Here is a 26,305-nt window from a genome sequence, read left to right on the forward strand (position 1 = left end):
TTGTCTATATCTGCATCTATATATCTTTATCAAATATTAGATACCTGGTAACTCTTCATTATTTTTATTTCTTGAAAAAGATGTCATCTTGATTCACCACTCACACATTTATTCTTCCAGATAAATGTTACTAAGTTTTAATAACTTCTTTCAAAAAATTGGGATTTTGATTGGAACGGCATTGAATTTACACATTACTTTTGGGAGAATTAGTAGCATTACAAAACTGAGACTTCCCACCCAGGGGAAGTCTTCTTTCATGTTCTTCAGTAAACTTTCATGCTTTTTTCTATAAGGGCTTACACATTTAAGTTCAATCTGGATACTTTACTGAAATATATGTTTCATGGAGTAAGAGTATTTGAAAACTGCTGCAATAAGAGGTACAAATAAAAAGTGCACTGGACTGGGAGTCATTTTACCTAGATTTTAGTTCTGGAGCCCTCACTATTGAACTTTGTAACTTTGAGTAAGTCAATTTAACTCTTTCAGGTCTTAATTACTTCAACTGTGAGATTGTTGGGAGGGATGTCTGTAAAAGCACAAGAGTTCGGCCGGGCGCGGTGGCTCACGCCTGTAATCCTAGCACTCTGGGAGGCCGAGGTGGGTGGATCGCTCAAGGTCAGGAGTTCGAGACCAGCCTGAGCGAGACCCCGTCTCTACTAAAAATAGAAAGACATTATGTGGACAACTAAAAATCTATATAGAAAAAATTAGCCGGGCATGGTGGCACATGCCTGTAGTCCCAGCTACTCGGGAGGCTGAGGCAGTAGGATCGCTTAAGCCGAGGAATCTGAGGTTGCTGTGAGCTAAGCTGACGCCACGGCACTCACTCTAGCCTGGGCAACAAAGTGAGACTCTGTCTCAACAACAACAAAAAAAAAAGCACAAGAGTTCTACGATTTTCCAAAAATAAATGACACTTAATTTTCTCCCACTTTTGCCTGTATTGTTTTTTGTTCTGATGAGGAACATGTGCACATTTATTATAACGTTTTTAAATATAGAAGGAAAAGAAACAGAATTTTAAAATTATTTTAAATTGTATCCTCCAGTGGCAACCCTGGCCAAACTTCTTCCTTATTTTCTTTGCACATTTGTGATCATACTATATATTCAATAATGCATCCTATATTTTTTCTTTTGCCTTGAAGTATATATGTAGAGGACCAGAATATGTCACCCCATTAAATGTAAAAGACCAGAATCCAATATCTCAAAATATGCCACTTTGGCATAAGGATCATTTTGCACTGAAGGGAATTGAGAAGAAGCAGATACAAGAAAAGCTCTCTGTCCTCTCCCTATTTGCCTAAAGGCAGGGCACACATTTATGAAGGTGTCCCTCCTCCTCTCTCTACCAGGGGGCATGAAGGTTGATCACCAGAGATGACTTCAGACTCTCACCAACCAGGAGACAGCACCAAGAAATATGCATAATAAACTTTACCAACAGGCATTTATCTACCACAGATTTCCCACAACTTGCTGTCCCTAGAGATTCAAGGTCTTCTTCCTTTGTCTGGTCACTTCTCCAAAATTGTATTGTTCTTTTAAAAGATGCTATATAAGCCAGAATTTTAAGCCACCTCTTAGATATTTATTTATTTTTCCTCCCATGTATACATGAGATACACACGTTAAACTTCTGCTTGTTATTTTCTTGTTAATTTGTCTTTTAAAGTCACAGGGAGCCCCCAGCTAAGAACTCATGAAGGGTAGATGAAAAATTATTTTCCCTCACCTACAATATCATAAGGATGTTCTCATGCCTTTTAGAGCATTTTGCATGTGTAATTCTTAAGAGTATATAGTATTTAATCATTTGGCTCAATGGTAATTTATTAAGTGAGTCCCTAATATTGAGTGTTTAAATTGTCTCCAATATGTCTGTGATTAAATCTCTATTTGCATTTAACTTACAGTACTAAAGGTGTAATTCATTGGAAATTAAAGGAATAATACCTGGGAAATTTATTACCTCCAAGAAGTGGTAAAAACAGAAAATATGAATAGATTTGGAAGTAAAGCATTTGTATAAACAATCTTGCTTTGATACATTCATTGCACTCTTGAAGCTTTCTAGAGAAGGCAATTCCATCATCTACCTTTCTGGTTATTTTAAGCCCTAAATAGAAAATCAGTCCTTTTATATTGAAGAGTCTCCAATTCTTGAATTTTGTTGGATTTTCTCTCTGTATGCTATTGTACATGCTCACATATTACTTTCAGGTGAGATGCAAGGGTAGTATTCTTTGAGCCCTTGCAAACCTAAGAATATGTTCCTCTTGCCTTCCCACATAAATGACAAGCTGGTGGACACAGCAATCTTGGGTTAAAACATGCCATGTTCAAAATTCTATAGGCTGTGCTTCATTATTCTGCCATCTGCAAGTCTGATACTAGCAAGGGGTTTATTCTTTCGTCAGTATCATGCTTTTTCAGCCCAGATGTCTATGGTGGCTATATTTGAAAAAATTTTTAAAAGATTTGTCTGGGTGTTGGTCTCTTTACATACGTTATTTTTTCTTAGCCTCTGATGGTCTTCTTTAAGTTAAAGACTCAAAATTATCTTCAGCCCAAAGTTTTCTTCTATTATTGTCTCTGTTCAATTTGTTCTGATTTCTTCATCAAAAAACAGAGACTGATCATATGTTGGCTTGCAGGTATCATCCATCCTTTCTCCCCCCATCCTCTCTGTGTCTGGCCCTTCATCTGTGCCTTCTGGGAGGACTCTCAAGGCAGCCTGCCAGGTCACTGGTTCCAGTTCTGTAGTGGTGATTGTGCTCTATGCTGCTTTCTGATGCTCATTTTTAATTCTATGATTGCACCATTTAAAGTTTATTTCAAATCTCTCCTTGACTGTGGTAGACAGAATAATGGCCCCACAAAGATGTTCATGTCCTAATCCCTGGAACTTGTGAATATGTTGCCTTACATGGTAAAAGGGGCTTTGCAGATGTATTGAGTTAAGGAGCATGAGATGGGGAGATTATCCTGGACTATGGGTGGGCCCAGTGTAAACACACGGTCCTTATAAGGTGGAGGCAGGAAGGGCAAAGTGAGGAGAAGGCAGTATGACGACAGGAGCAGAGACAGGAGTAATGTAGCCACAAGCCAAAGAATGCTGGCAGCCTTTAGAAGCTGAAAGAGGCAGGGAGTGGATTCGCACTGGAGCTCCCAGGAGGAACCAGCCACGGTGACGTCTTGATTTTAGTCCCTTAAGTTTCGTTATGGACTTCTGACCTCCAGATCAGTAAGAGTATATTTGTATTGCTTTAAGCCACTACGTTTGTGATAATTTGTTGCAGCAGGAATAGGAAACAAATAGATTTGACTTTCTAAGTTTTTATTTTTGGTAGCTTAAAGAACTCCCTTATCATCATTTCTCATCTCAGATCTCTTAATATGTCCTGTACTTTCCTGTATTTTATTGAGGGTACAAGCAGATGAGTGACAAACACCTTATTTCTCTTTAGTAGATATCTGTCAACAGGATATTTTCTTTTTCTCTTGAGTGTTATGTTCTTCAACTTTTTAATAGGGTAGAATCTTTTCTCCGCGCATACTTCAAGTCCAAATTTCTATTATTTATCCACGAACAGGTCTTGTAGTCCCAGGGTTTGTCCATCTTTAGTTAGTTCGGTTGTCCAGCTGCTCGCTGTTGGAACCCTGCCCCTGCTTTTACACTCAGAGCTGACCAGCACCGAGTCAATTTTTGATACTTTGTGGGCTTTGCTTCGGTATAGACTTGATCTTTCTGTCTTGTCTTTCTTTGAAGCATGGAACTTATTTTGATATTTTCAGCAGTATTTACTTTTTTTTTCCCCCCTAGACAGACACAGTGAATTAAATACACATATACACATCCAACTACTAAGTATTATACTTCCATGACCATTCCAGGCTTGCTCCTTTAGCTGCTAACTTTACATCCCTGGTCACGTTCTGTTGCTGGGAATTGTTGTCTTAGAATAAGCATAAGAAAAATGATTTACTGGGAGACTATAGGAGACGAACCAACCCCGATCACCTTAGGAAGTAGCTTTGTGAGCCAAGTTGGGGCGGGGGTGAAATTCTCTATATTAGAATAATGTAGAACCATAAAGTATAAATAGTAATCAAAGTCTGATTTTTATAAAAGTATAGATATAGCCAGAAGTTAACCAGCCATTGTTCCCTGCTGTAACTGGTTACTGCTTAGTGGTGTGTTTGCTTCCTGACAGGTGCAAGATGTGTGACTTCCCCACCACTTCTACAGATAACATTGCTGTTGTAAAGCCCAAAGACTTGTGCTTCTCTAGATACCATTGCTACTATAAAGGCTAAGCCTGGTCTTTGAAGTATTTTTCAGACTCTGAATTCTAGGATGAATCACTGATGCCAACCAGACCCGTGGTAGGCGTGAGAACGGACCCAACAGCCTAGAGACCAGGGGGTCTCAACTGAAAAGATAATTTCTGTTTCCCAACCCTTTGAGTTCATCCCCAGTCAATCAGCAGACCCAATTCCCTGGCCCTTCAACCACCAGACTATCTTTAAAAACCCTTTCTCCCAAATTCTTGGTGAGACAGATTTGAGAACTTCCACCCATCTCCTTGCATGGCACCTGTGATATTAAACTCTTTCTCTGCTGTGACCGCTGCTGTCTCAGTGTATTGGCTTCCTCTTGAGCAGTGGGCAACGAACCTGGTTGGGCTGCAACAGGGGAAGTTTCCTTTCCTCTGGAAGGTCTGTGAGCGCGTGTCTACATGGCAGAGGCAAAACAGGGCCCAAGGAATAGAGACTTTGTCCCTTCCCCTGTCCTGTTCCGCCTACCCTGAACTTAGCACTCCTCTTAGGCTTTGGGACTTCACTGGAGCTTTGGTTAGTGAACACGTAGTTGTGTAATACTCCTGTTTCTACTGTTGTTGAAGTTGGTACTAATAAATGTTATTTCTCCAGGAACATGAGAAGGGCAAAGCAGCAGTTGTTAGCTTTTGCCCTGGTAATACAAATCATTGCGTTTCTTTTTTTCTTTCAACATAGACATATGCTAAAGTTGTCAATGGATCTTATATACACATTTGCTTCACTGGGCTCACTGAGGCTTGAAAAGCCCCAGTTGACTGTCATCCCCCAGGGAGGCTTGTGCACTTCACGCCTGTGAGCTCTGATCCCGGCACGGCACTCGCACTCGAGGCGGACAGCATTTGCTGGTTTGACTAAGGTAGCAGTTCTCACGTGCTCAACAGAGCCCTCAGGCTTCACGCCTTTGCGTTCTCCCAAAGACCACTTAGGGTGGGACTGAGTGTGTCAAGCTCTGAGCTTTGTATATCACTTTAGCCAAAGCTGCTCAGTTTTTCTTTTAGACTTTTAATTTTGAAGTAATTTTAGATTTACAGAAGAATTTCAAGGATAGTACAAAGATTTTCCACATACCCTTGACCCCATTTTCCCCGTGGTTAATATATTACAGAACCATGGTACATTCATGAAAACAAAAACTTTTACTTACTCTTAACTGGTAAACTAAAATACTGTTAATTAACAGACAGTAATTGGATTCCAATTAACAGACAGTAATTGGATTCCACTGATTTTCTTTTCCATGAATGTGCTTTTTGAGCAGCTCAGTTTTTAATCTGTTGGGCTCCATGTGAAGGTTTCTTTTGACAAAGGGTTGGGTAACTGCTTCTCTCCCCACCTTCCCCAGCCTTTCCTGTATATACTCTAACTTGCTGCCACGTGGCTCTGCAGGAAAAGTAGGGTAGCAGCCTCTCTTCCCATCATCTCAAAGGGCTTTTGCATCTATGACTTACTAAATTCTCTATTACCCTTATGAGGTCAAGAGGAATTGAGATTTTTGGAACGTTTGCTTTACAGATGGAGAAACTGAGGCATGGAGAGATTGAGTAACTTGCAGTTAAGAGTCAAATTGAAGCAGGTCTTCTCACTCTTAGTTGAAATTCTTATTCTCTCCACAAGGCCTCTAGGTGACCAGAACATACCTGAGAGAGAAAAGCTGATCAGCCTCCGACGTCCTTGCCCTGGGACAGCCTCATCAGAGCCAATGCTTTTAAAAATCTGTAAGAACAAGGAAAATGGGAGACAAGCAAAACAAGCATTGAAATGGGTATTCACACTCCAACACAAACATGCTTAATCACAGTTATTTCTCCAGCTACAGGGAAGGAAGACAGTGATTTCACTGGGCAACGATTGATTAAAAGATGCTTCTAGCAACCTAATGCTTTCCCAATAATAGAGGATCTGCTAGTGGGTGGGAGAGGTGCTTTTCAGAAAACTGGAAATCAACAAACACAATTAGTTGAACATTAAAGGCGCTTTGTAACTATGTATGCAAACAATGCCTTTTTACACTCAAATTTGCAAAAGGTATTTATTTATTAAAGCAGGGCCCAAGGCAATAGAATGATAGGTCAGTAGATGTTTACTGTAGTAATTACAATGTGTTTCCATTTAGCAAAGTGTAGTGTTGAACTGCTATATCTCTGCTTGTTATTATAATTTAAGGATTTCCAGGAAACTGTTTATTAAGTAGGAGTTTGAACATGGCATTAAGAAGCTACTCCAAGGTCTCTCTTAATTAATTGATTGCCTTCCTGGGAAATTTCAGAGCACCATTGTTACATGGATTACCTGTAGTCTAGTAGGTATTTGTAAACCAGGCTGTCAAGACATTTTATTTTTCAGTATTGCTCAATATATGTTAATGGGTTAATCAAACTGCTGGAGTCCTGCCTTCCATTCTCTTTTAGGAGAGTTTTATTATGAAATGATTTTGAGGATTTATTTGAAGGCAGAATAACTCTTCCTGTTTACCTTTGCATGTGTTATATGATTGAAGAAAATAATATTTAAAATCTCAGTGTTAAAGCAAATCCACACAATGTCCACTTTTTAGAAGATACTATGTACTGAGGAAGAGAAAAATGGAAAACTCCATAATCCCTTGTTCAAAGGCTCTTTGTAGATTGTAGTTTCTTTCTTCTCTCGGTATTTTTGATGCTCTGAGTCGTGATTGGATATTCCCATCAACCTGCCTCATATGAGACCAGGAAGAATGACTCAGGCATCACTAGGGCTCACAGCCTCAGCCCCAGGGAGTACAAAGGAATTATTGCATTGTCTCATGTTGAAGCAGGTGCCCCTGGTACCTCTGTGAGCTTGGCTGCAGCTTGCCAGCAAATCTTGGTACGTCTGCCCTGACGCCCAAGTGTGAGTACGTTTCAGGGACACTGGCTGCTCAAACCAACATAGGTGACACATGGAATGGGATAAGAGATGGCCAAACTCTTTGACAGGTTTCTGTCCCTTAGAGTTTCATTCCATAGTAAAGAACCAGAGTGAGACAAGGCTGGGATTGGTGAGCTGGCTGGGCCCAAGCTTTTTCCCATTGGAGAGCCTGTAACAAAGGGAAGGGCCTGAAGGAAAAAAAAAAAAGATTTTCTGCCTCTTTAAAACTTCCCGCACTCTTTTTGGGAACTACAGCCTGGCCTGCATCCCTCAGGCAGGTTAAGTCCTTTGTTGAAAGAGATAACTCCATCCCAGGAGTTCACAGGCTTTGTCTTTGGCAGAGATGGGGTTATTAGAATAGTTAACCACAATAGCCTAGAACCAAAGGCCCTCCCTTTAAAAGCTCTGTATTTCTGCGTATCTTCAGGAAATTTGGATTTTGAGATGAGAAGGTCTGCCATTCTTCCTCCTTTGCCGGCAAAGTAATCTCTTTCCTCCTCCTGATAATATTTGTTCTCATTCTTCTGATTCAGCCTCGTGGACAAGTGCCGAGTTTTCGGTAACAAAACTAACCCAAGGTGCAAGTTCCATTTCTACCTCTGAATCTCTGCAATGTTCACACAAGCAAATAGTAAACAAATAAACACATCTTACACATGTTTACAGAGCACTTTTGAACATGTTTCCCTCATGAGAGCTTCATACTGTGACTACCAGGTGGGAAGGCAGCTGATTTCAAGTTCTCCTACAGAAAGGCCTGTAAATGGAAAGGGCAAAGCCATCTGTAGGGGCCTAAAAAAACGAAACATAAAACTCCGAGTCAACTGCATCCCAAGGGAATCTCCCCAACCGCTGAGACACCTGAGAGAGAAGACAGGAGAAGGCACATCAAAGGGGCTAGAAAACATGTAACACAGATGAGTGCCGATGATGTGTCAAGCACAGAGCCTGTTCTATACACACTTTTTTTAAACTGTTTAAAAAATTAGGCATTATTTACTTCCACCTCCCATTTACAAATGTGAAAGCTGAACTGAGAACAATTCAATGACATCTTAAAATTCACCTGGGATGAATCAATGTCTGGTCTGAAAGACTTAAATAAAACAAGAGTTGAAGAACTCACTACACACAGCCCATAGAGTTCATTAATCCCCTTTGGACATAAGATCCAGCCTGGCTGGTTGTCTTTCTTTTGCTTATATTTTGTTCATATTCTGCCTGCTCCTCTCTGCTTTTTGATGCTGCTATCACCAAACCAGCTTCCAGAGTCTTCACAACTCCTGCTTTCTTTATGGCCTTGAAGGCAAGGCATGGGCTTCCCAATTTTAGGGCACTTCTGTTAAACATTATGGGGAAAAAGAGAAGGGTTGGAAAAATGAGACATTTCTCCTACATTTTTCATGGCGTGAATTGGAAATAATGTGTTAATTAATTAGGAGTGATTTTCTTTTCTATGACTGCTTTTGACCATATAAGACTGCATATTTTAGCACCAGGAGTAAATCTTCGTCAGGCAAAGGACTGCTGTGTTTGAGAGGCTCAGCGTTTGGCTTATTAAAAAGAAGGTAATGAGAATGCACAAAAGTGCTGTGTGAATGAGCATGCTAGCTGGGATTAATCAAACACTGGATCTTCCCTGATGATTTTTAGGCTATAAAGCTATGCTTCTTTAACATAGTTTCTTGTGTAGTGCAGATTGTTCTAAAAGTGGGAACACGATAGATTATGCCAAGTCCTAAGAAATAACTGGGTCATGTTTGCTCTAGAGCAGAAGTTCTCCAACGTTAGTGTCCTTCAGAATCACCTGCAGGCTTGATAAAACACAGATTGCTGCGACCACCCCTAGAAGGCCTGATTTTGTAGGTCTGGGGAGGGCCCCGAGTCTGCTTTTCTAACAAGTTCCCAGGTGATACTACTGCTGCTGGGGAACAACATTTTGAGAAGCACCAGTCTCAAGTGTCTTAAATGGTAATGGAAAGATCGGTGTCGTAAAGTCCCTAACTAAACCTCAGCAACCCTCAAAACTGCCTTGACCCTGGTTTTGAGTGTAAGAATCAGCTTCTGGTGACCTTGGCCCATGGTGGCCCCTGTTCCAAGTGCTCAGGCCTGTACCTTCTATCATGGACAAATAGCCCATTTCTTTGTATCCCCACTGATGGAAGCTTGGGTTTTTTTTTTTTTTTTTTTTTTGAGACAGGGTCTCACTCTGTCACCAAGGTTAGAGTGCAGTGGTGTCATTACAGCTCACTGAAACCTCAAACTCCTGAGCTCAAGTAATTCTCCTGCCTCAGCCTTCCAAGTGGCCGAGACTACAAGCATGTGCCACTATGCTTGCCTAACTTTTCTATTTTTTGTAGAGACAGGGTCTTGCCCTTGCTCAGGCTGGTCTCAAACTCCTGGCCTCAAGCCATCCTCCCGCCTTGGCCTCCCGAAGTGCTAGAGTTACAGGCATGAGCCACCATGCCCAGTGAGGTCCACTTACTTTCTTGTCTGGACTATTACCCAATCAACAACTGGTCCCTTGGTCTGTGAGTAGGAGTTGTTATTCCACTCTCTATGGGCTGATCATTCTCACCTGATTCAAACCCATCAAAGGCACACACTGGGCACAGATAAGGCTGCAGGCTATATGGTCCATGGTCTAAAATTGCTATTTTTTCTTTGACCTGTGGAGTATTTGAGTTTTTAAAAAATTAGTTCTCAATATATCCTTTTAAATCAGAAGATTCACTTAAATGTTCTACTCAATGAACAACACATACACATCCTTGGGAAAACATTTCTTCCCTATGAAAGCAATTTCAAAAAATGGGAAGAATTGATTGCTACACCAGACGTGCAGATATCAATGGAAAGACACAGGAAACATGAAAAACTAAGGAAATATGACACAACCATAGGACCCCAACAATTTTCCAGCAACAGATCCAATAAAAAAAATTCCTCCAAGTGTCAGATAAAGAATTCAAAATATTGATTTTAAAGAAGGTAAATGAGATGCAAGAGAAATTTGCAAACTAATACAAAGATATCAGAAAATCAATTCAGGATATGAATGAGAAATTTACCAAGGAGATAGATATCTTTAAAAAAAAAAACACTAAACATAAATTCTGGAAGTGAAAAATGCACTGAAGGAAATACAAAATAAATCTGAAAGCTTAAATAATAAACTAGACCAAGCAGAAGAAAAAAAATCTTAGAACTTGAAGAGAGGTCTTTGAAATAATCCAGTAAGACAAACATAAGGAAAAAAGAATAAAAAAGAATGAATAAAGCCTTTGACACATCTGGGACTGCATAAAGTGACTGACCTTATGAATTATCAGTATTCTTGAGGGGGAAGAGAGATCAAAAAGTTTAGAAAACCTATTTAAGGAAACAATTGATAAAAACTTCCTAAGTATAGCAAGAGAGTGAGACATCCAGATACAGGAGGCCCAGCAATCCCCAGGAAAATACATTGCAAAAAGGACTTCACCATGGCATATTATTAATATATTCAGAATGCCGAAAGTCAACGTAAAAGAAAGAATTTTAAAATTAGCAAGAGAAAAGTGTCTAGTCACCTATAAAGCAAATCTCATCAAACTAACAGCAGACTTCTCAGCAGAAACCTTACATGCAGAAGAGAATGGGATGGCATTTTCAAAGTGCTGAAAGAAAGAAACTGTCAGCCTAGAATTTTATATACTGCCAGAATAAGCTTCATAAAGGAAGGATAAATAGTCTTTTGCAGATAAGCAAATGCTGAGGGAATTCATCACCACTAGACTGGCCTTACAGGAAATGCCCAAAGAAGTCTTAAACATGGAAATGAAAGGTCTATATTCACCGTCACTAAAACACATGAAAATATAAAACTCACAGGTTTTATAAAACAGTTACATAAAGGAGGAAGAGAAGGGATCAAATGGCAACATGACAGCATTTCATCAAATCACAAAGACAAAAAGAGAAAAAGAAAGAAACAAAGAACTTATAAAACAACTAGAAAACAATTAACAGTAGGACAGGAATAAAGCCTCACATATCAGTATTAACCGTGAATATAAATGGGTTAAATATTCCACTTAAGTGATATAGATTGGCAGAATGGAGGGAAAAAAACCCATGATAGAACTATGTGCTGCTTACAAGAAACTCACCTGTAAAGAAATATATAGACAAAAAGTAAAGAGGTGGAAAAAGATATTCCATGCAGAGACCAAGAGAGAGCATCACACCTTCCCAGGCATCCTGTAACTGTGTTTCATAAATTCTAAGACACCCATTGCTTCACATTTTACATCTCTGAAATCAGGATGTACCTAATCACTGATGTTGCTTGTAATTATAATTGGAAACTTTTTTCTAGTTTGGTGATATGAAAATCGATGACTGATCTTAACATCCATGGCACCTTAGATTTGATGGTATGTAACCCTGACCTGGTTCCTTGGAAGCTTCTGAATTTGCAATCCTTGCTGTGGCATTTAACCCCAAAATTTGATGTTGGCCATTGGTTTAAAGTAGATTTTATATAGCATAATAATCAAGTAATGTTTTATTCCTTCTTTCAAAGAGATTAAAAATTTAGGAACTGATGTTGAATTCCCTGGATATGAAGTGGGTGGCTGCTCAGGGGACATTTATGGAGGTGGTCACAGGTAGGCAGGTGACAATATGGTGTTGGGAGATGGCAGGGCTGAAGCCAGCACTTCCCTCTCTCTGCCAGCTCCTGCTCATGCTGTGTGGTCTAGGGCAAGGCAATCAATTTCCCTAATGCTCAGTTTTCTTTCCCACCAAATGAAGACCATAATAGAACCTACCTCACTGAGTTCTCTTAAGAACAGGATGACAAAATGGCTGTAAAACGCTTAGCCAAAGGCTGGCACATAATAAATGCTCTAAGTCAGGCCAATGTTGTTATTTATATTGTTATGTTTTTTAACTGATGATGTTTTATTGTTAAGAATTATATTAGCAGATTGCCTAATATCTGATTCCTTACTTTACAGATGAGGAATTGAACAGGTCAATCAAGGGCTCTGCCTGAGGTCACATAACTATAGCACCAGACTAACCAGGGCCCAGAGCCCTGAATTCAGTGTAGAGGGTAAATCTGTTTCCATTCGTTAGATCATTTGGTGGAGCTTAGGAGAGTTATAAATATCCCATATACTCAAAACCAACAAAAACACTGATTTGTGTCTAACACCTATGAGTTATCAGGATAGTACATTTGTATCCTTTTAAAAACGCTTCCTACTTAAGATATCTTGCTGCTGTTAATACTTTCTGCATGTCTTCAAGTCTATAAAAGATCTAAAGATGGTCCTGTTGCTCTAGTCGGTTGTGGAATGAGGTAAATATGTAGGCAGAAGCAAGAGGGTAAGTTTCCTTTGTGAAAGTATTTAAAATCCACTTTCTCCTTCAAACTTGAGGAACCTCAGAGAGTCCTTTAAACAGACAGACACCAACACTGTAGTAGTTTTGATGAATAAAGACCACAGGGAAAGACCTCAGTCCTCCAAGACTCAGAAAAAGGTAGGACAGGAAGACTGATGATGAATCAGTACCCACAACCTTGACCCACTGGACGTCCACCCAAGGGAGGTGTTGAGAACAGGGTCGAGAATGGGGGCTGATGGCTTCATTGCAAGAAAAAGTTGCTGTGAGAAAAAGATGTGACTAAAAGGCAGTTCTGGAAGCTGCCTCGGCACCTTCCATATGGCTGGATGATGTTTCTGCTCATTCAGACGCTATTACAAATACATACCTCAGGAAGACAAATGCGTTGTCTGGCATGCCACACTCAACTGGATTGAGTTAATATATTTTTCTATCCCCAATGTTCCAGGGAATTCATGTCAAGCTGCTATTTTAATTATTTTGTAAACAAAACCTGCCCCTATGTGAAATAAAAAATAAAAGCAACAGTACAGTGAGCTTATGTTAGCTTCTGCACCCTTCGGTTGGCCCAGATGGGAGAGCTGGCGGGCATTCCTCCCTCATCTGGGAGCTGATTTGAGAGCCCGTGGACCTGGGATGAGGGAGCCCAGCTCGAGATTAGGGGTAACAGGGCTGAAGCAGGTGGGAATGTGGGGGTGGGAGGAACTTCTGGAAGGGTTTCATTTGAAGGTAGGAGAAACATACAGGGAGTAGAGAGCCCCAGGGGGAAGCTGTTTGAGCCGTGGCAGCACTGCTGCCTCAGGGCGGACGCACATCCCTGGGAGTCATGTGGCAGTTAGGAACTCTGGGCTGGGCTGGCATGGCCTGGTGCCTCTCTTCCCTGAGGGGACCTTTCTGAGCTCTTGTGGCAGGCAGAATCCTAAGATGGCCCCAAAACTTCCTGCCCCTGTGGTGTATGTGCTTTGAAAATCCCGGGGACTGTGAATTACTCCTGTGATTGGGTTATATTATGTGTCACAGTTGACTTTAAGAAAGGGAGATTGTATGGGTGGGCCTGACCTATTCATATAAGCCTTTAAATCTGGAGAGAGAGTTTCCACGCACCATTGTGGGCTTGAAGTTGGAGGGGACTGTGTGGTGAGGAATTTGGGCATCCCCTAGGACCCGAGAGTGGCCCCTGGCTGAGCCACCAAGGAAATGGGTACTTGAGCCCTACAACCCCAGGAACTGAATTCTGCCAACAACAAGAATGGGCTTAAAAGCAGGCTTTCCCTAGAACTTCCAGATGAGAGGTCAGCCTGGCTGACACACTGATTATCAAGTATTTACCTGGCGATAGACTGAGCAGAGAATCCAGCCATGCTGTGCTCACCTACAGAACTATCAGATAACTTTGTGAAATTTGTCAGACCAGTGGTCTTGGCACAGGGACTGGTTTCATGGAAGACAGTTTTTTCCATGGACCGGGGGAGTGAGGGATGATTGAAGGGCATTGCATTTATTGTGCAGTCAAACCTCTCTGCTAATGATAATTATATTTGCAGCTGCTCCCCAGAGCTAGCATCACTACCTCAGCTCCACCTCAGATCACCAGGCATTAGGTTCTCATAAGGAGCACACAACCTAGATCCCTCACATGCGCAGTTTACAGCAGGGTTCGTGCTCCTATGAGAATCTAATGCCTCCGTTGATCTGACAGGAGGTGGAGCTTATAGGGTGGTGTGAGTGATGGGGAGTGGCTGTAAATACAGACGAGGCTTCGCCCGCTTGCCTGCTGCTCACCTCCTGTTGTGTTGCCCGGTTCCTAACAGGCCACGGACTGGTACCAGTCTGCAGCCTGGAGGTTGGGGACTGCAGTGTTAGACAACAATAGGAAAGAATACCACCTTCTTTAACTGATTTCCTTTATGACCAAGAGCTCATTTTCAACATATTCTTTTTCCTTGGTGGAAATATCTGCCTGACTGTAGAACCAACGACATTTGTATTTCTCCTGAGCAACTGTGTCCAATTTTCATCCCCTGGAAACCATGTGCTGTACAAATGGCCTTGCTCATCTGTTAGCAAAGGCTACATGAACACAGAGATCGGACCCTCTTCCTCACCAGCCCCAGGCTGCGTGTGCCCCCAGTGGTCAGAGGGCCTTCACCAAATCCTGGAGCCCCACTCTTTATTGGCTAAAAGTACATGCTCCTGTATTCCGTGAGTAGCCTGAAATACTTTTTGGAGCACACAAGGAACACACACACAATTTCCTTTGCATTTCCAGACTTTTAGGACACTTTGTAGAGGCAGAAAATTGGAAGCTCCTGATTAACAACTGGGCCCATTGCTTTAAATTTAAAACACCTGGAAAGGTATTTTGATGGTAAAGAAAAATACATTAACCACATTATTTGGAAATGTAGCTAATTGTCTTAAAATAATTTTATCTTGTTTCCCAACTTTTTGAAAATGTGTCTGTGTATAACACACATCATAGTTTATAGAATAATTTATGGTGTATTTTTATATACATAAAACTTACCCCTCTAGCCTCCTTGAAGGTAAACCCCCCTTAAGTGAGAATCCTTGTATGTCCCCATATCCCATATTGTAACCACACTGTGGACTCATGCACCAACAGATTATTCTTTTGCTAAAGTCAAACCACGCCCAAATATATCCCAAAAGCCTGGGGAGAGAAGTTGAGGGACGGTGCCACAAAAGCACATGGAGAAGAGCAGTTAGAGAGGTGGGGGCCGGGGCTGCTCTGAGTGTCACAGAGGGAGCTCACCCACTGCCATCTCTACCGAGGCCCTGGGAATGCCATGGGGAATGCGGCATCTTCCCTTAAGGAACTGATCTTTACCGACAGGGCACCTGATTGCTTCAGTCCGAGCAGTGGCAGGTATGGCCGAGGTTTGCTCGGAGGCTGTGGAAATCCAGTGGGGAGGAGAGTCAGCTCAGCCCAGGGGGTGGAGGGGACCAGCGGGAGGGGGGGGGGATGTATCAGCCCAGGGTTCTCCAGAGAAACAGAACCCGTAGGATATATATAGACATACAGAAAGAGATTTATTTTGGGAATTGGCTCATACAATTATGGAGGCTGAGAAGTCCCAAGATCTGCCGTCTTAAACCTGGAGGCCCAGAAAGGCTGGTGGTGTAGTTCCAGTCCAAGCCTGAAGGCCCAAGAACTAGAGGAGCCCACAGGGTAAGTCCCAGTCCTGGTCTGAAGGTCTGAGAAGATAGATGTCCCAGCTCAAGCAGGCAGAGCACATTCATCCTTCCTTTCTTTTCTCTTCAGGCCCTCAACGACTGCATGATGCCACCTTCAATGTTGGGGTGACCTTTACTCAGTCTACAGATTCAAATGCTAATCTCTTCCAGAGACGCCCTCACAGACACACCCAGACATAGTGTTTTACCTGCTGTCAGGGCATCCCTTGGCCCAGTCACGTTGACAAGTAACATTAACCACCACGGAGGGGAAGTGTGGGGCTGGCAGAAGTTGGCAGTGATCGTAGAAGCCTTCTAGAGGGAGAAGATTCCTGAACTGGATATCTGGATGAGAGGAACGAGCCAGGTGAGGAAGTGGAGGAGGGAGGCTGCAGGCCCAGGGAACCACCGCAGAAAGAGCAGAGAAGTGCAGACCCATCCCCGGTGTCTGGGAGCCACAGCCCCGCCAAATCCTGGGCTGGAGTGTGCAGTGAGGCTGCGTAGGGGACAGGAAATAGAAGCTTGCTCTGCCATGCCTGGGACATTTTAGTTTATTTATCTTTTATTTTTACTGTATTTGTTTTTATTATAGTATATGTTTAGGAATTTGAACTTTACCCTCTAGGCAAGAGAGAACCATTGATGGTTGGGTTTAGTTTTTTTGGGAGGTTTTGGTAAATAATGTTTTTATTTAAATCATAAAAATTACTTTAAAAAGGCATATGGTAATACTCATTGTAAATGATTGGAGGTGATTTGGAGAGAGGAGTGTAATGCTTCGATTTGCATGATTGCTCTGCCACGGGACAGAGGCCACATGAGTCAGTCCCTGGGGGAGGGGGTACCTGGGCATCTGCCCCTTTTAAAGCTCCCAGGGGAATCCAGTGTGCACTCAAGGATGAGGATCACGAAGTTAGAAGTTACAAGACAGTGGCAGGAGACTGATTCGGAGACAGCTGCACAGCCTAGATGAGCGATGGCGAGAGCCCTAGCGGTCAGCGCGCACGAGGAAGGAGGCGGGGACAGGAGGGCCAAGTGCCGCTCAGCGGTCAGTGGCGGAACTTGGTGGCCGCCCGGGAGGTGGAGTTGAGGGAAAGAGAAGCCCCTTTGGCCAAATCCCTTTTCTTGAATTCAGAATCTTCTTACAAATTATGAAATTCCTCAAAATTATTGTCCTTCCAGACCTGGGTCTTGTCCTTTACCAGCGGGTCCAGTTAAGGATGCAGGAGTGACGAGAATGAGCTCTTTGCAGAGATGGAACAGCAACCAACATACTTCCTATGACTTAGTTTACCTAAACAAAGGCTTTGCAGTCAATTAATAGCTGTTTTAAAACGTAAAATTAAAGGAGTTTTTCTCTCCGCAACAGTCTGTTTAGTGAAAGAAAAGCGCTGTGTTTTGCAGAGAGCTCTTTCCCGCCAGCGCTTCCCTCTCACCAGACAGATGATCGACTCTGAGGGATAATGCAAAGAAGGAGGTATGTGGTTCATTCACTTGAGTGTAATGGTGAAAATATGATATCTGCTCCTCACTAAATGAAAAGATGCCTATAAAATGATTTTGTTTTTACAGAAAATCCCTTTTCCCCCTCACTGACTCGCTTTAAAATTTCTAAGTTGTATTCCCATGTAAAAACCTATGTAAGTTTCAGAGAAAGGTGTTTTTCTTGCTAATGCAGCATCTTTTGTTCCATGACATGCCACAGGGATGCTGGCCTCCTGAGAGAAACTAGGAAGAGCTGACTCAGGTCCAAGGACAGGCTTGCTATTGGCCCAGGCACACGACCCCTGTCTCCCTGCAGCAGCTGCCGTGTTCCCTACTGACGTGTCTGCAGGGGCCTCCTGCTGCCCAGGGGCTGCTGCATCATGTGAAGAGTTGGTGCTTCCCCGTCTCTCACCTGTGCAGGAAAGTTCTAATTCTCTTATTAAAAACTGGTCAGAGTCTAAGAACCTCACACCTCCTGCCTTCTGCATCTTCAGTGGCCATATGGAAGGCTCAGGCCCACTCTTGCGTTGCCTACGTTTGGTTTTCGAAGACAAGATATTTATTTATTTTTTATTTTTTTAGTAAAAGATAGATTTCTAAAATATTATTTTATTTATTTTTTAAATTTTTTATTGATATATAATAATTGTACATATTCATGGAGTACATGTTACATTTTGATACAAGCATATAATATATAATGATCAAATCAGGGTAATTGGGACATGATTCACCTGAAACATTTATTATTGTTTTATGTTGGGAACATTTGAAAACTTCTAGCTATTCTGAAATATAATAAATTATTATTAACTATGGTTGCCCTATTGCACTATTGAACACTAGAACTTTTTCCTTCTATGTAACAGAATTACCCCTTCCCACCACCCTTACCAATCTCTAGTAGCCACCATTCTATTCACTACCTCCTTGAGATCAATTTTTTTTTAGGTCCCATATATGAGTGTGAAAATGCAATATTTGTCTTTCTGTGCCTGGTTTATTTCACTTAAAATAATGTCCTCCAGATCCATCCATGTTTCTGCAAATGACAAAATTTCCTTCTTTTTCATGGCTAAATAAAATTCCATTGTGTACACTTAAGCTGATTCCACATTTTAGCCATTGTGAATAATGCTGCAATAAACACTGAAGTGCAAATATCTTCTGGTTACATTTTATGTCTTTGCCTCACCCAAGCGAGGTTTAGAGGCTTGCCCTTCCCCTCTACAATGCTCACTGTGTCTATGACCATTAGTTGTGAGTTTTAACTAACAAGACTCACTTGTGCTCTCTGATCAAATTACAGGTAATGCTTGAACAACCTGGGTTTGAACTATGTGGGTCCAGTTATACGTGAATTTTTTTCAGTAAATATATTGGAAAATGTTTTGGAGATTTGGGACAATTTGAAAAAAACTTGCAGATGAAGTGCCACCCCTGAGACAGCAAGACCCCACCCCTTTTTTTCTTTCTCCTCCTCCTCCTCCTCAGACTACTTAACGTGAAGATGATGAAGACCTTTATGATGATCCACTTTCACTTATTGAATAGTAAATATAGTTTCTCTTCCTTATTATTTTCTTTTCTCTAGCCTATTTTATTGTAAGAATATAGTATATGAAACACACAACATAGAAAATATGTGTTAGTTGACTGTTTATGTTATTGGTAAGGCTTCCAGGCAACAGTAGGTTATTAGTTAAGTTTCTTGGGAGTCAAAAGTCATATGTGGATTTTTGACTGGGGGTGGGGTTGGTGCCCCTAAGCCCTGTGTTGTTCAAGGCTTAACTGTATTTTCTTAGAAATATTTGCTAAAATGCAACCCACACTTCAGTCATTTTGAACTACTTCTCATCCTCCCACCCACCCATCTACCTACCCATTTCACAGGGACTATCCTAGGGTCAGTGAGTTCCCTTAAAGAAAACATCTTGAATGTAGGGAGTAAGCTCTTGCATATACGAAGTAACTCATTACTTTTTGAACTTTCAAACTTTCTGAATATTGTCCAAGTATGCATTATCTTCTCTATGATATTGAAATCCATGAGTTTTGCAGCCAGAGAGCTTAAGTAGTCCCACAGAGAAACCATGGAATTATAAGGCTGGTGGCGGGCACCCCTCCCCTCCCTAATGGAAAAAGAAGAAGCCCCTCCTATTCCTCGATACCTGCCCTAAAGCTGAAACAAAGAAATTCCTCACTTTTCCCGCCAAAACCTTCCCTCCAGAGAAACTCCCATCCGCCAGCCCTAAAAACCTATATAAACCCACTCAGACTTCTGAGCCGGGTGACTTCTCTGGTCCCACTCCGTGGGTCCCCTGAAGCTCGCCCGGGTCCCTCTCTTGGGACTTGTTACCCCCACCAGGGAGCGCCCCAATAAAGCCTCTTTACTTATCCCTTTCAACTCTACTCGTCTTTCTTTCTCTGGCGCCAGCCACTCCAAAAAACCTTACATTTGGTGCCGAAACCCGGGAGGGTGCTTTGACTTTCAGCTGTGCCGCTCCTCCCGTTGACTCTGGTCTTAAAACCTTACAGCAATCAGCTCACAAAACTCTAATACTGATTGACTTTTGCTGTGTCTTTACTGCACCGTGGGCAAGTGCTGCCAGCATCACAGCATTATTTCATCTCATCCTCAGGCAACCTTTCCACGGTCCTGTGGAGAGGGCCGTACTTTTATCACCTATCTGTATCGCTATAGATTCAGAAATTGAGGCTCACAGAAGTTACATCACTTGCCCAAGGCCACCAAGTTACGAAGTGGCCGAGCCAGGGCTTGAACCCATGGCCACCGGACACAAATGTGTTAGGGAACGTCCACCACGTGCCGGACACTGCTCTCGTGGGTGCTGGGGACCCTCCCCGGGCAGGACAGTCAGGCCCATCCCTGCCCCGGAGCCTGCGCTTTAGCAGGGGCAGCAGACACAGCCAAGGACAACATGGGCACCGTGAAGGAAAATGGTGACTGGAGGTGCGCAGAGAATATTTTGGATGGAGCGGTTATGAGGAGGTGGCATTTAAGAAAAAACCCTAAATGGAGGGAGGGAGGAATCATTTAAACATTTGGAGAGCAACGTGAAGTGCGACGTAGCTGAGGGAAGAACCAGCTTGCTGCGTTCGGGGGTCACAGAGGGCTGTCGCGGCCGGAATACAGCGGGAAGGGAGGAGGAAGCGGCGGGTCATAAGAGCCCCTGGGGAGTGTCGGGCAGGGGTGTGACCCGATGCGATGGGAAGGATCGAGTGCAGAGGAGAGCTGGCTGTGAACGAGCAAGAGGAGCTAATTTCAGGATCAAGGTTTTTCAGAAGCGAGATGGGACAGGACCCTGCGCGCGAATGCGGAGGCTGGCCTGAGACAGCTGTCACGGCAGGGGACATAGCAGGCGAGTCCCCGGCGGGCAGGCACACGTGGGGGCTGGAAGGCAAGCTGGGTGTGTTCTGCCCGCCTCTGCTTTCCCAGTGAAAGAAGGCAGGTCCCCAAGTGACGGCAGAGATGGGCAGGTGTGTAGGTTTGAAGAAAAAGAAGACAGGGTGAAGCAGCCTCCTCTCGATGAGGGACAGGTTAGGCAGCCAGTTCTAAAGGGCACCTGAGGTTTGTGGTCAGAAGATTAAAGAAAGACCCTTCTGCTGCCTGGAAGCAAGTAACGAGCAGGCGGAGAATTGGGTTTAATCGGGGTGGGGCTTTGCCAGGTGAGCGTGCGAGAGGATTACAGGAACCCGCAATGGATTGCAGTGACATACGACGGAACCGTAGCTAGGAGGGAGCGAAGACACCAGAGAGATCACGCAGTTTGGATCAGCAGACTGGAGGCAGGAGGTGGGCTGCAAAGGCGGGAGATGGTGGCCCGAGAGCCGGGTACCCGAGCTGAGTTTGGAAGTGGTGAGGCTACTGGCGTCGTGGAGACCTAGAGGAGACCCTCAGGAGTGGGTGGCAGAGGTAGGGTGGCAGTGGGAACCAGGAGCCAGGGTGTGGGATGGTCATCTATTTTACATGAATATAAAAGCACACAACAGAATCCTCTTTAAGCACCGTATTACCCAGCAATTCTGGATAATAAGAACTGTGGTCATTGATTTTTGTCTGTGCTCATGTGGGATCAGACTCACAGAGGGCAGGACTCAGCACCCACAGCTCCCACTTCTGGGCCCTGACTCTACATGAACAACCCCGACGGCCAGGAGCTGTAACAGCCCGTTTCAGGTTTTTGGCATTCCTGGCTATAGTTTGGGAATAATATTTGGCAATAAATGAGGAAAGCATTAGTCCAACTTTACTTTGCACAACCTAAGAAGAATAATTGTGACAAATGGAAGAATCCATTTTTTTTTATTCCATTCTTTCCCTGTGTTATTCCAGAAAGGATTTTAAGAGTATGAACTAAATGTAATGAAGATTAAAGCAAAAATTACCTACATAACTGTTGGGTTGGGTGTCCTACTAACCCGAAAGGGTGCCTTTACTCTCTTCGAACAGCTGGAGAGCAGGGATTTGAATCCACTTTTGCTTGACTTCCGTGTGTTCTTAACTTCCCACGCCTGTGAGTACAACCAGGTGCCGGTGCGGGCGAGGGCGCTCACTCACACGCAGGCAGCGTAAGCAGTACCTACCCCCACGTCCTACAACCAAGTGTAGGTTGTCCATATTTTCTTCCCTGTTCGAAATGTAAAGGATTTCAACAATGCCTGGTTGGGGTGTCCGAGGGAACAACACAGAATCTTCCTAAGGCAGGTTATCTGAGAGAGCTCGTCCAATAAGCCATGTGGCTGTTCCAGGCGGTAAGTTGTTCTTTGATAAGTTAGAGGCTCCCACTCTTGAATAAACATACTCCCAATAAGTCTCCCCCCACAACCTGGTCGTCACTGTGCACACAGGAAAGCAAGATCACCTCGTATGGGCTCTTAAGTCCTTAATAAAAAACAAACTAAAGAGACTTAGAAATTTCTAGAAATGAAAGGTCTTGAAAGAAAAAAAAGTGATTCCAAGTAACTGTTTTTAAAAACTTAGATTAATGTTGACAGTTTTAAGCAAGGAAAATTTTCTTAAAAATCTGAAAGTGTAACACACATATATACATATTGTATACTTCACCAATAAAATTAAATAGGCTCTGATTAAACTCAAAACTCTTTAAAACAGTGACTAAAAATTAGCGACTATGTGCAAGTGTGTAAATTTGTATGTGTAACTATGTACCCATAGTTGTACCCGTAAACTGAGTGTTAATGCTAGGGGTTTACTAACCTGGTCGGAAATGCAGTCCTCTCTGGGTCCTGACAGAGCAGCCATGTTTCATAAAAGACAGCTGTGGTCAAGAGCGCAAGGCCAGGAAATTATCCATAGCCCCAGGGGAGGGATAAGAGAATCCCGAGGATCAGCCTTCCCTTTGATCCAAGGGCCGCTTGCTGAGCCTGGCTTCCCTTTGGCAGTGAGCTCAGATAAGGGCCTTTATACCCTGGCATCGCACCCGGGAACTTGATTAATTTAAGGGCTTCTGCCACCTTTGCTAAAAGTAACATAGGAAACATTCAAAAGAAGAAAAACTGTTATCTCTGTGCATTAAAATGCAGGGATTTGATACTAATATTTTGGATTCTTTCACAAGACAACACTGGAGAAGACCCCTGACCTCAAAGCGCTGGTCCTGTCTCTCTGGTCAGCTACAGGACCTTAAATCCGGGGACAGCTTCACCCAGTTCAGATGGTGGAAGGAAGATCTAATGATCTACCAGGACCTGAGATTAATTATTGTGAGGGGGCAGGGTGAGGTTGCAGAGTGAACAGCTTGAACTCTTGAGTAAGCGCATTTTGAGAGCTTCGCTCCTTAGGTTAGTCTTGCTGTGCATTTTGGAGTAAAGAAATAGATCAGAGTGAGTTTACTTATTCATCAACCTGAACTTCACTTTCCTCAAAGAGCCAAAAGGTAAAAAGCACCTTCGGAACAGTTAGTGAGGTTTGAGAATGCAGTTGGCCTGAGGGAAGGGTGGCCGTGGGAGTGGGGAGTTGGGCCTGCATCTCAACACCTGGGGCCAGGGTTATTTTTCTGCGGGGGTGGGAGGAGCCCAGTCCCAGGTATCCCCGACCTCCCAGAATTCGTCATATCCTGCATTCGTTCTCCCTGCTGACAGGCCAGACGGCATTTACTCATGACAGCTCTGCGAGATCCTTAGGAAGTAAGAATTTACTTTCAAGACTTTTCTCTGAAGGAATTTTTCTTCCCCTCAGAGTCCACATGGCCCAGATGCTGGCTGGTCCCCCCCCTCCCAGGGAGACTTGCTACACTGATTCCAAATGCTGGCTCGGGGGCCAGAGATAATGGAAAACCCTTCATTTTTGTGAGTTCTGGAAGCTCCTTGGGTGGTGAGATTATGGGTGATGTTTTTCTTTTTGTCTGTGTGCATTTCCAAGGAGCATATACTACCCATTCACTTTCTAAGTGTGAGAAATGGTGACGTCCCATATATTTTATTCCTATATACTTATTTTGGTCCTGATTTTAATTTTAGAAACCTGTAGTGTTTCATGGTTAAGTGTTGTAACGGATGAGTACATATTTGGTTTATTGGATTGTGTGGCAATGATCAAACTATGTAAATAAAAATAAAATAAAGTTGTGTGTATACATATCATTATATATACGAGCCTCAACAAGTAGTGCTACCGCCTCATTGGTTTAATTAAGTCATCTTTACCATGGCAAGTCTTGATTTTTAAAGAGTTTTTTTTCTTCCCAGTCTTTAAGAATATTTCTTTGATTATTGAAGTATTTTTTTTTTTGTTTAGCTGATTGGTGCACTAAATCATACAATATATATTCAAATAATAAAATAATAATGCATGCTTGCGATATTTCCCTTATCTCTTTAAAGCTAACTAGTTTTCTTACCACTACCAGTTTCTTCCATCCACAATTTTCTGAAGCCTGAAATTGTATCTTTGACATGTGGGTAGTTTCTATATTTTTATATGCTTGAGAATTTCTGTATTCTGTACAGTCACACATCAAAGACAACTGGTACAGCAGAGAACAAATTTTTTTTCCTTTAAACAGTCATCAGACCAAGCAACCTGAGTGCTGTGGAGAGAATGGTCAAAGTTTCTTGGCCTTTGTTATTTTCCAGGTATCCTGACAGTTTCTCCTGCTTGTTTGTAGAATTCTTCACTTTGAAAATTCTTCCTTCAGAAATCCCTGACTGAGTAGTTCCAGAGGCTTGCTGTGTATGGGATTATTATTATTTCTTCTTATATATGTGTTTACTTAATTTTCTACCATAAACATACATATGTATGTATTTTATTATATAAAGACCAGCTTCATCATATCTGAAATATGATGAAGACTTTCCATTTTAATCCTAAAGTGTATTTTTAGGATCAGAAAACCTTTTCATCTTTTATTACATTGGTTATTATGTTTCTCTTTTTTGGAAACATCTATTGCTCATAGATTGGATCTCTGGGTTTATAAAAATTCTCTCTCCATTTTCATCTCCTTTTTTCACTGGGTTTGAGATGAATTTTTTTTAGTTTGTCTTCTAATTCAATACTTCCTTTTCCTAGTCTCTAAGTCATGCACCCGTGACAGCTGGTGAAAGGTGAAAAGGGCCCCATTATCTCCTCACCGTCCTTCTTGTCATTCATCACTCTCTTAAGACGTTTCAAAGAGACAATGTTCTTTTGAATCATCTTGCAAACAATGTGGAATTTTCTAGAATTTCCTCCAGTTTATTGCATTGACTTTATTTCAAAAGGAGCCAACCTCTATGAATTTTTTTAATGTTTCTCCTTATTTGAACCACAGAATACTTTTTAAATATAATGAGTGATGATAACATCATTCAATGCAAAGAATGCAACAACAAATAATTTTTCTGCCCAAATTACCAGTGGGGTCTCCTCTAAGAGACCCCACTTGGTATTCACACAAAGCAACTCATGTATCCACCATCAGAGGAACGGATAAACAAATCGTGGCATATACATACTATGGAATAGTATTCAACCTCAAGAAGGGAAGAAGTGCAGGCACATGCTACAACATGCGTGAACCTTGAAGACATTAAGCTAAGTAAAATAAGCCAGTCGCCAAAGGACAAATACTGTGTGATTCCACTTACATGAGGTACCTAGAGTAGTCAAATTCATAGAGACAGAAAGTAGAATGGTGGTTGCCAGGAGCTGGGGGAGAGGGAAATGGGGAGTTATGTTTAATGGGTACAGAGTTTCAGTTTGGGAGGATGAAAAAGTTCTGGAGATGGAGGGTGGTGACAGGTGCACAACGATGTGTATGTGCTGAATGCACTGAGCTAGAAGCTTAAAAATGGTTATGATGGTGAATTTTGTTATGTATATTTTACTACAAAAAAAAAAATTAAAAAAGTGATACACCAGCTGTTAAAAAGAACACTTTACTCAAATTTGTATTTTTATGTACAAGCAAAGAAAAAATAAGCTTAAAAAAGAAAGGGGAGGAAGAAAGGAAGAAAGGCCGAGTGACACCAAGGTGCATGAGTAGCGGCACAGAGCTCGTCCACTGTGTGTGGGTGTGAGGCCCACGAGTGCCCCCGGTGCCCCCAACCTGCTTTGTCCCTGGCTCTTCCCACTCCAAGCTTGGGGCTTCCTGATGATATTGTAATCCCGGGGAATCCCTCTCAATTTCTGGCCTGAGCACTTTCTTCATCTATGGTTTAAGTTAAATCATGGGTTTCAGTATTGATCCCATTTCTTTTGTCTTTTTTCCTGTTTATCATTCCCATGGGAATGGACGTGGGGGTGGATGGGTAGACAAAACGGGCATCTGATCACTTGACAGCCGATCCTGGCTCCGGAAGGGAGGGGCTTTGGCAATTGGTTTTAGCCTCTGACATGTGCCGGGAGACCTGCTTTCCTTCCGTGTCATCGGTTAAGCTGTGACAGTACACGTTACTGAAGCATCTAGAACGATGTAGCCAGACCAGTCGTGAGAAGAGAGGAAAGGGAACATTTAAA

General features: G+C 42.5%; 1 protein-coding gene across 1 annotated transcript in view; it reads right to left on the reverse strand.

Moving 5' to 3' along the window:
- The window catches only part of HECW1 (HECT, C2 and WW domain containing E3 ubiquitin protein ligase 1), a 218,670-nt gene that overhangs the window by 140,478 nt on the left and 51,887 nt on the right, over positions 1–26,305 (reverse strand). Inside the window, exon 4 of the mRNA XM_069461989.1 lies at positions 5,991–6,066. Within this exon, the coding sequence (XP_069318090.1) occupies positions 5,991–6,066 (76 nt within the window). The remainder of the gene's footprint in view (positions 1–5,990; positions 6,067–26,305) is intronic.

This window comes from Eulemur rufifrons, chromosome 29 (genome assembly GCF_041146395.1).
Source record: "Eulemur rufifrons isolate Redbay chromosome 29, OSU_ERuf_1, whole genome shotgun sequence".
Taxonomy (NCBI): Eukaryota; Metazoa; Chordata; class Mammalia; order Primates; family Lemuridae; genus Eulemur; species Eulemur rufifrons.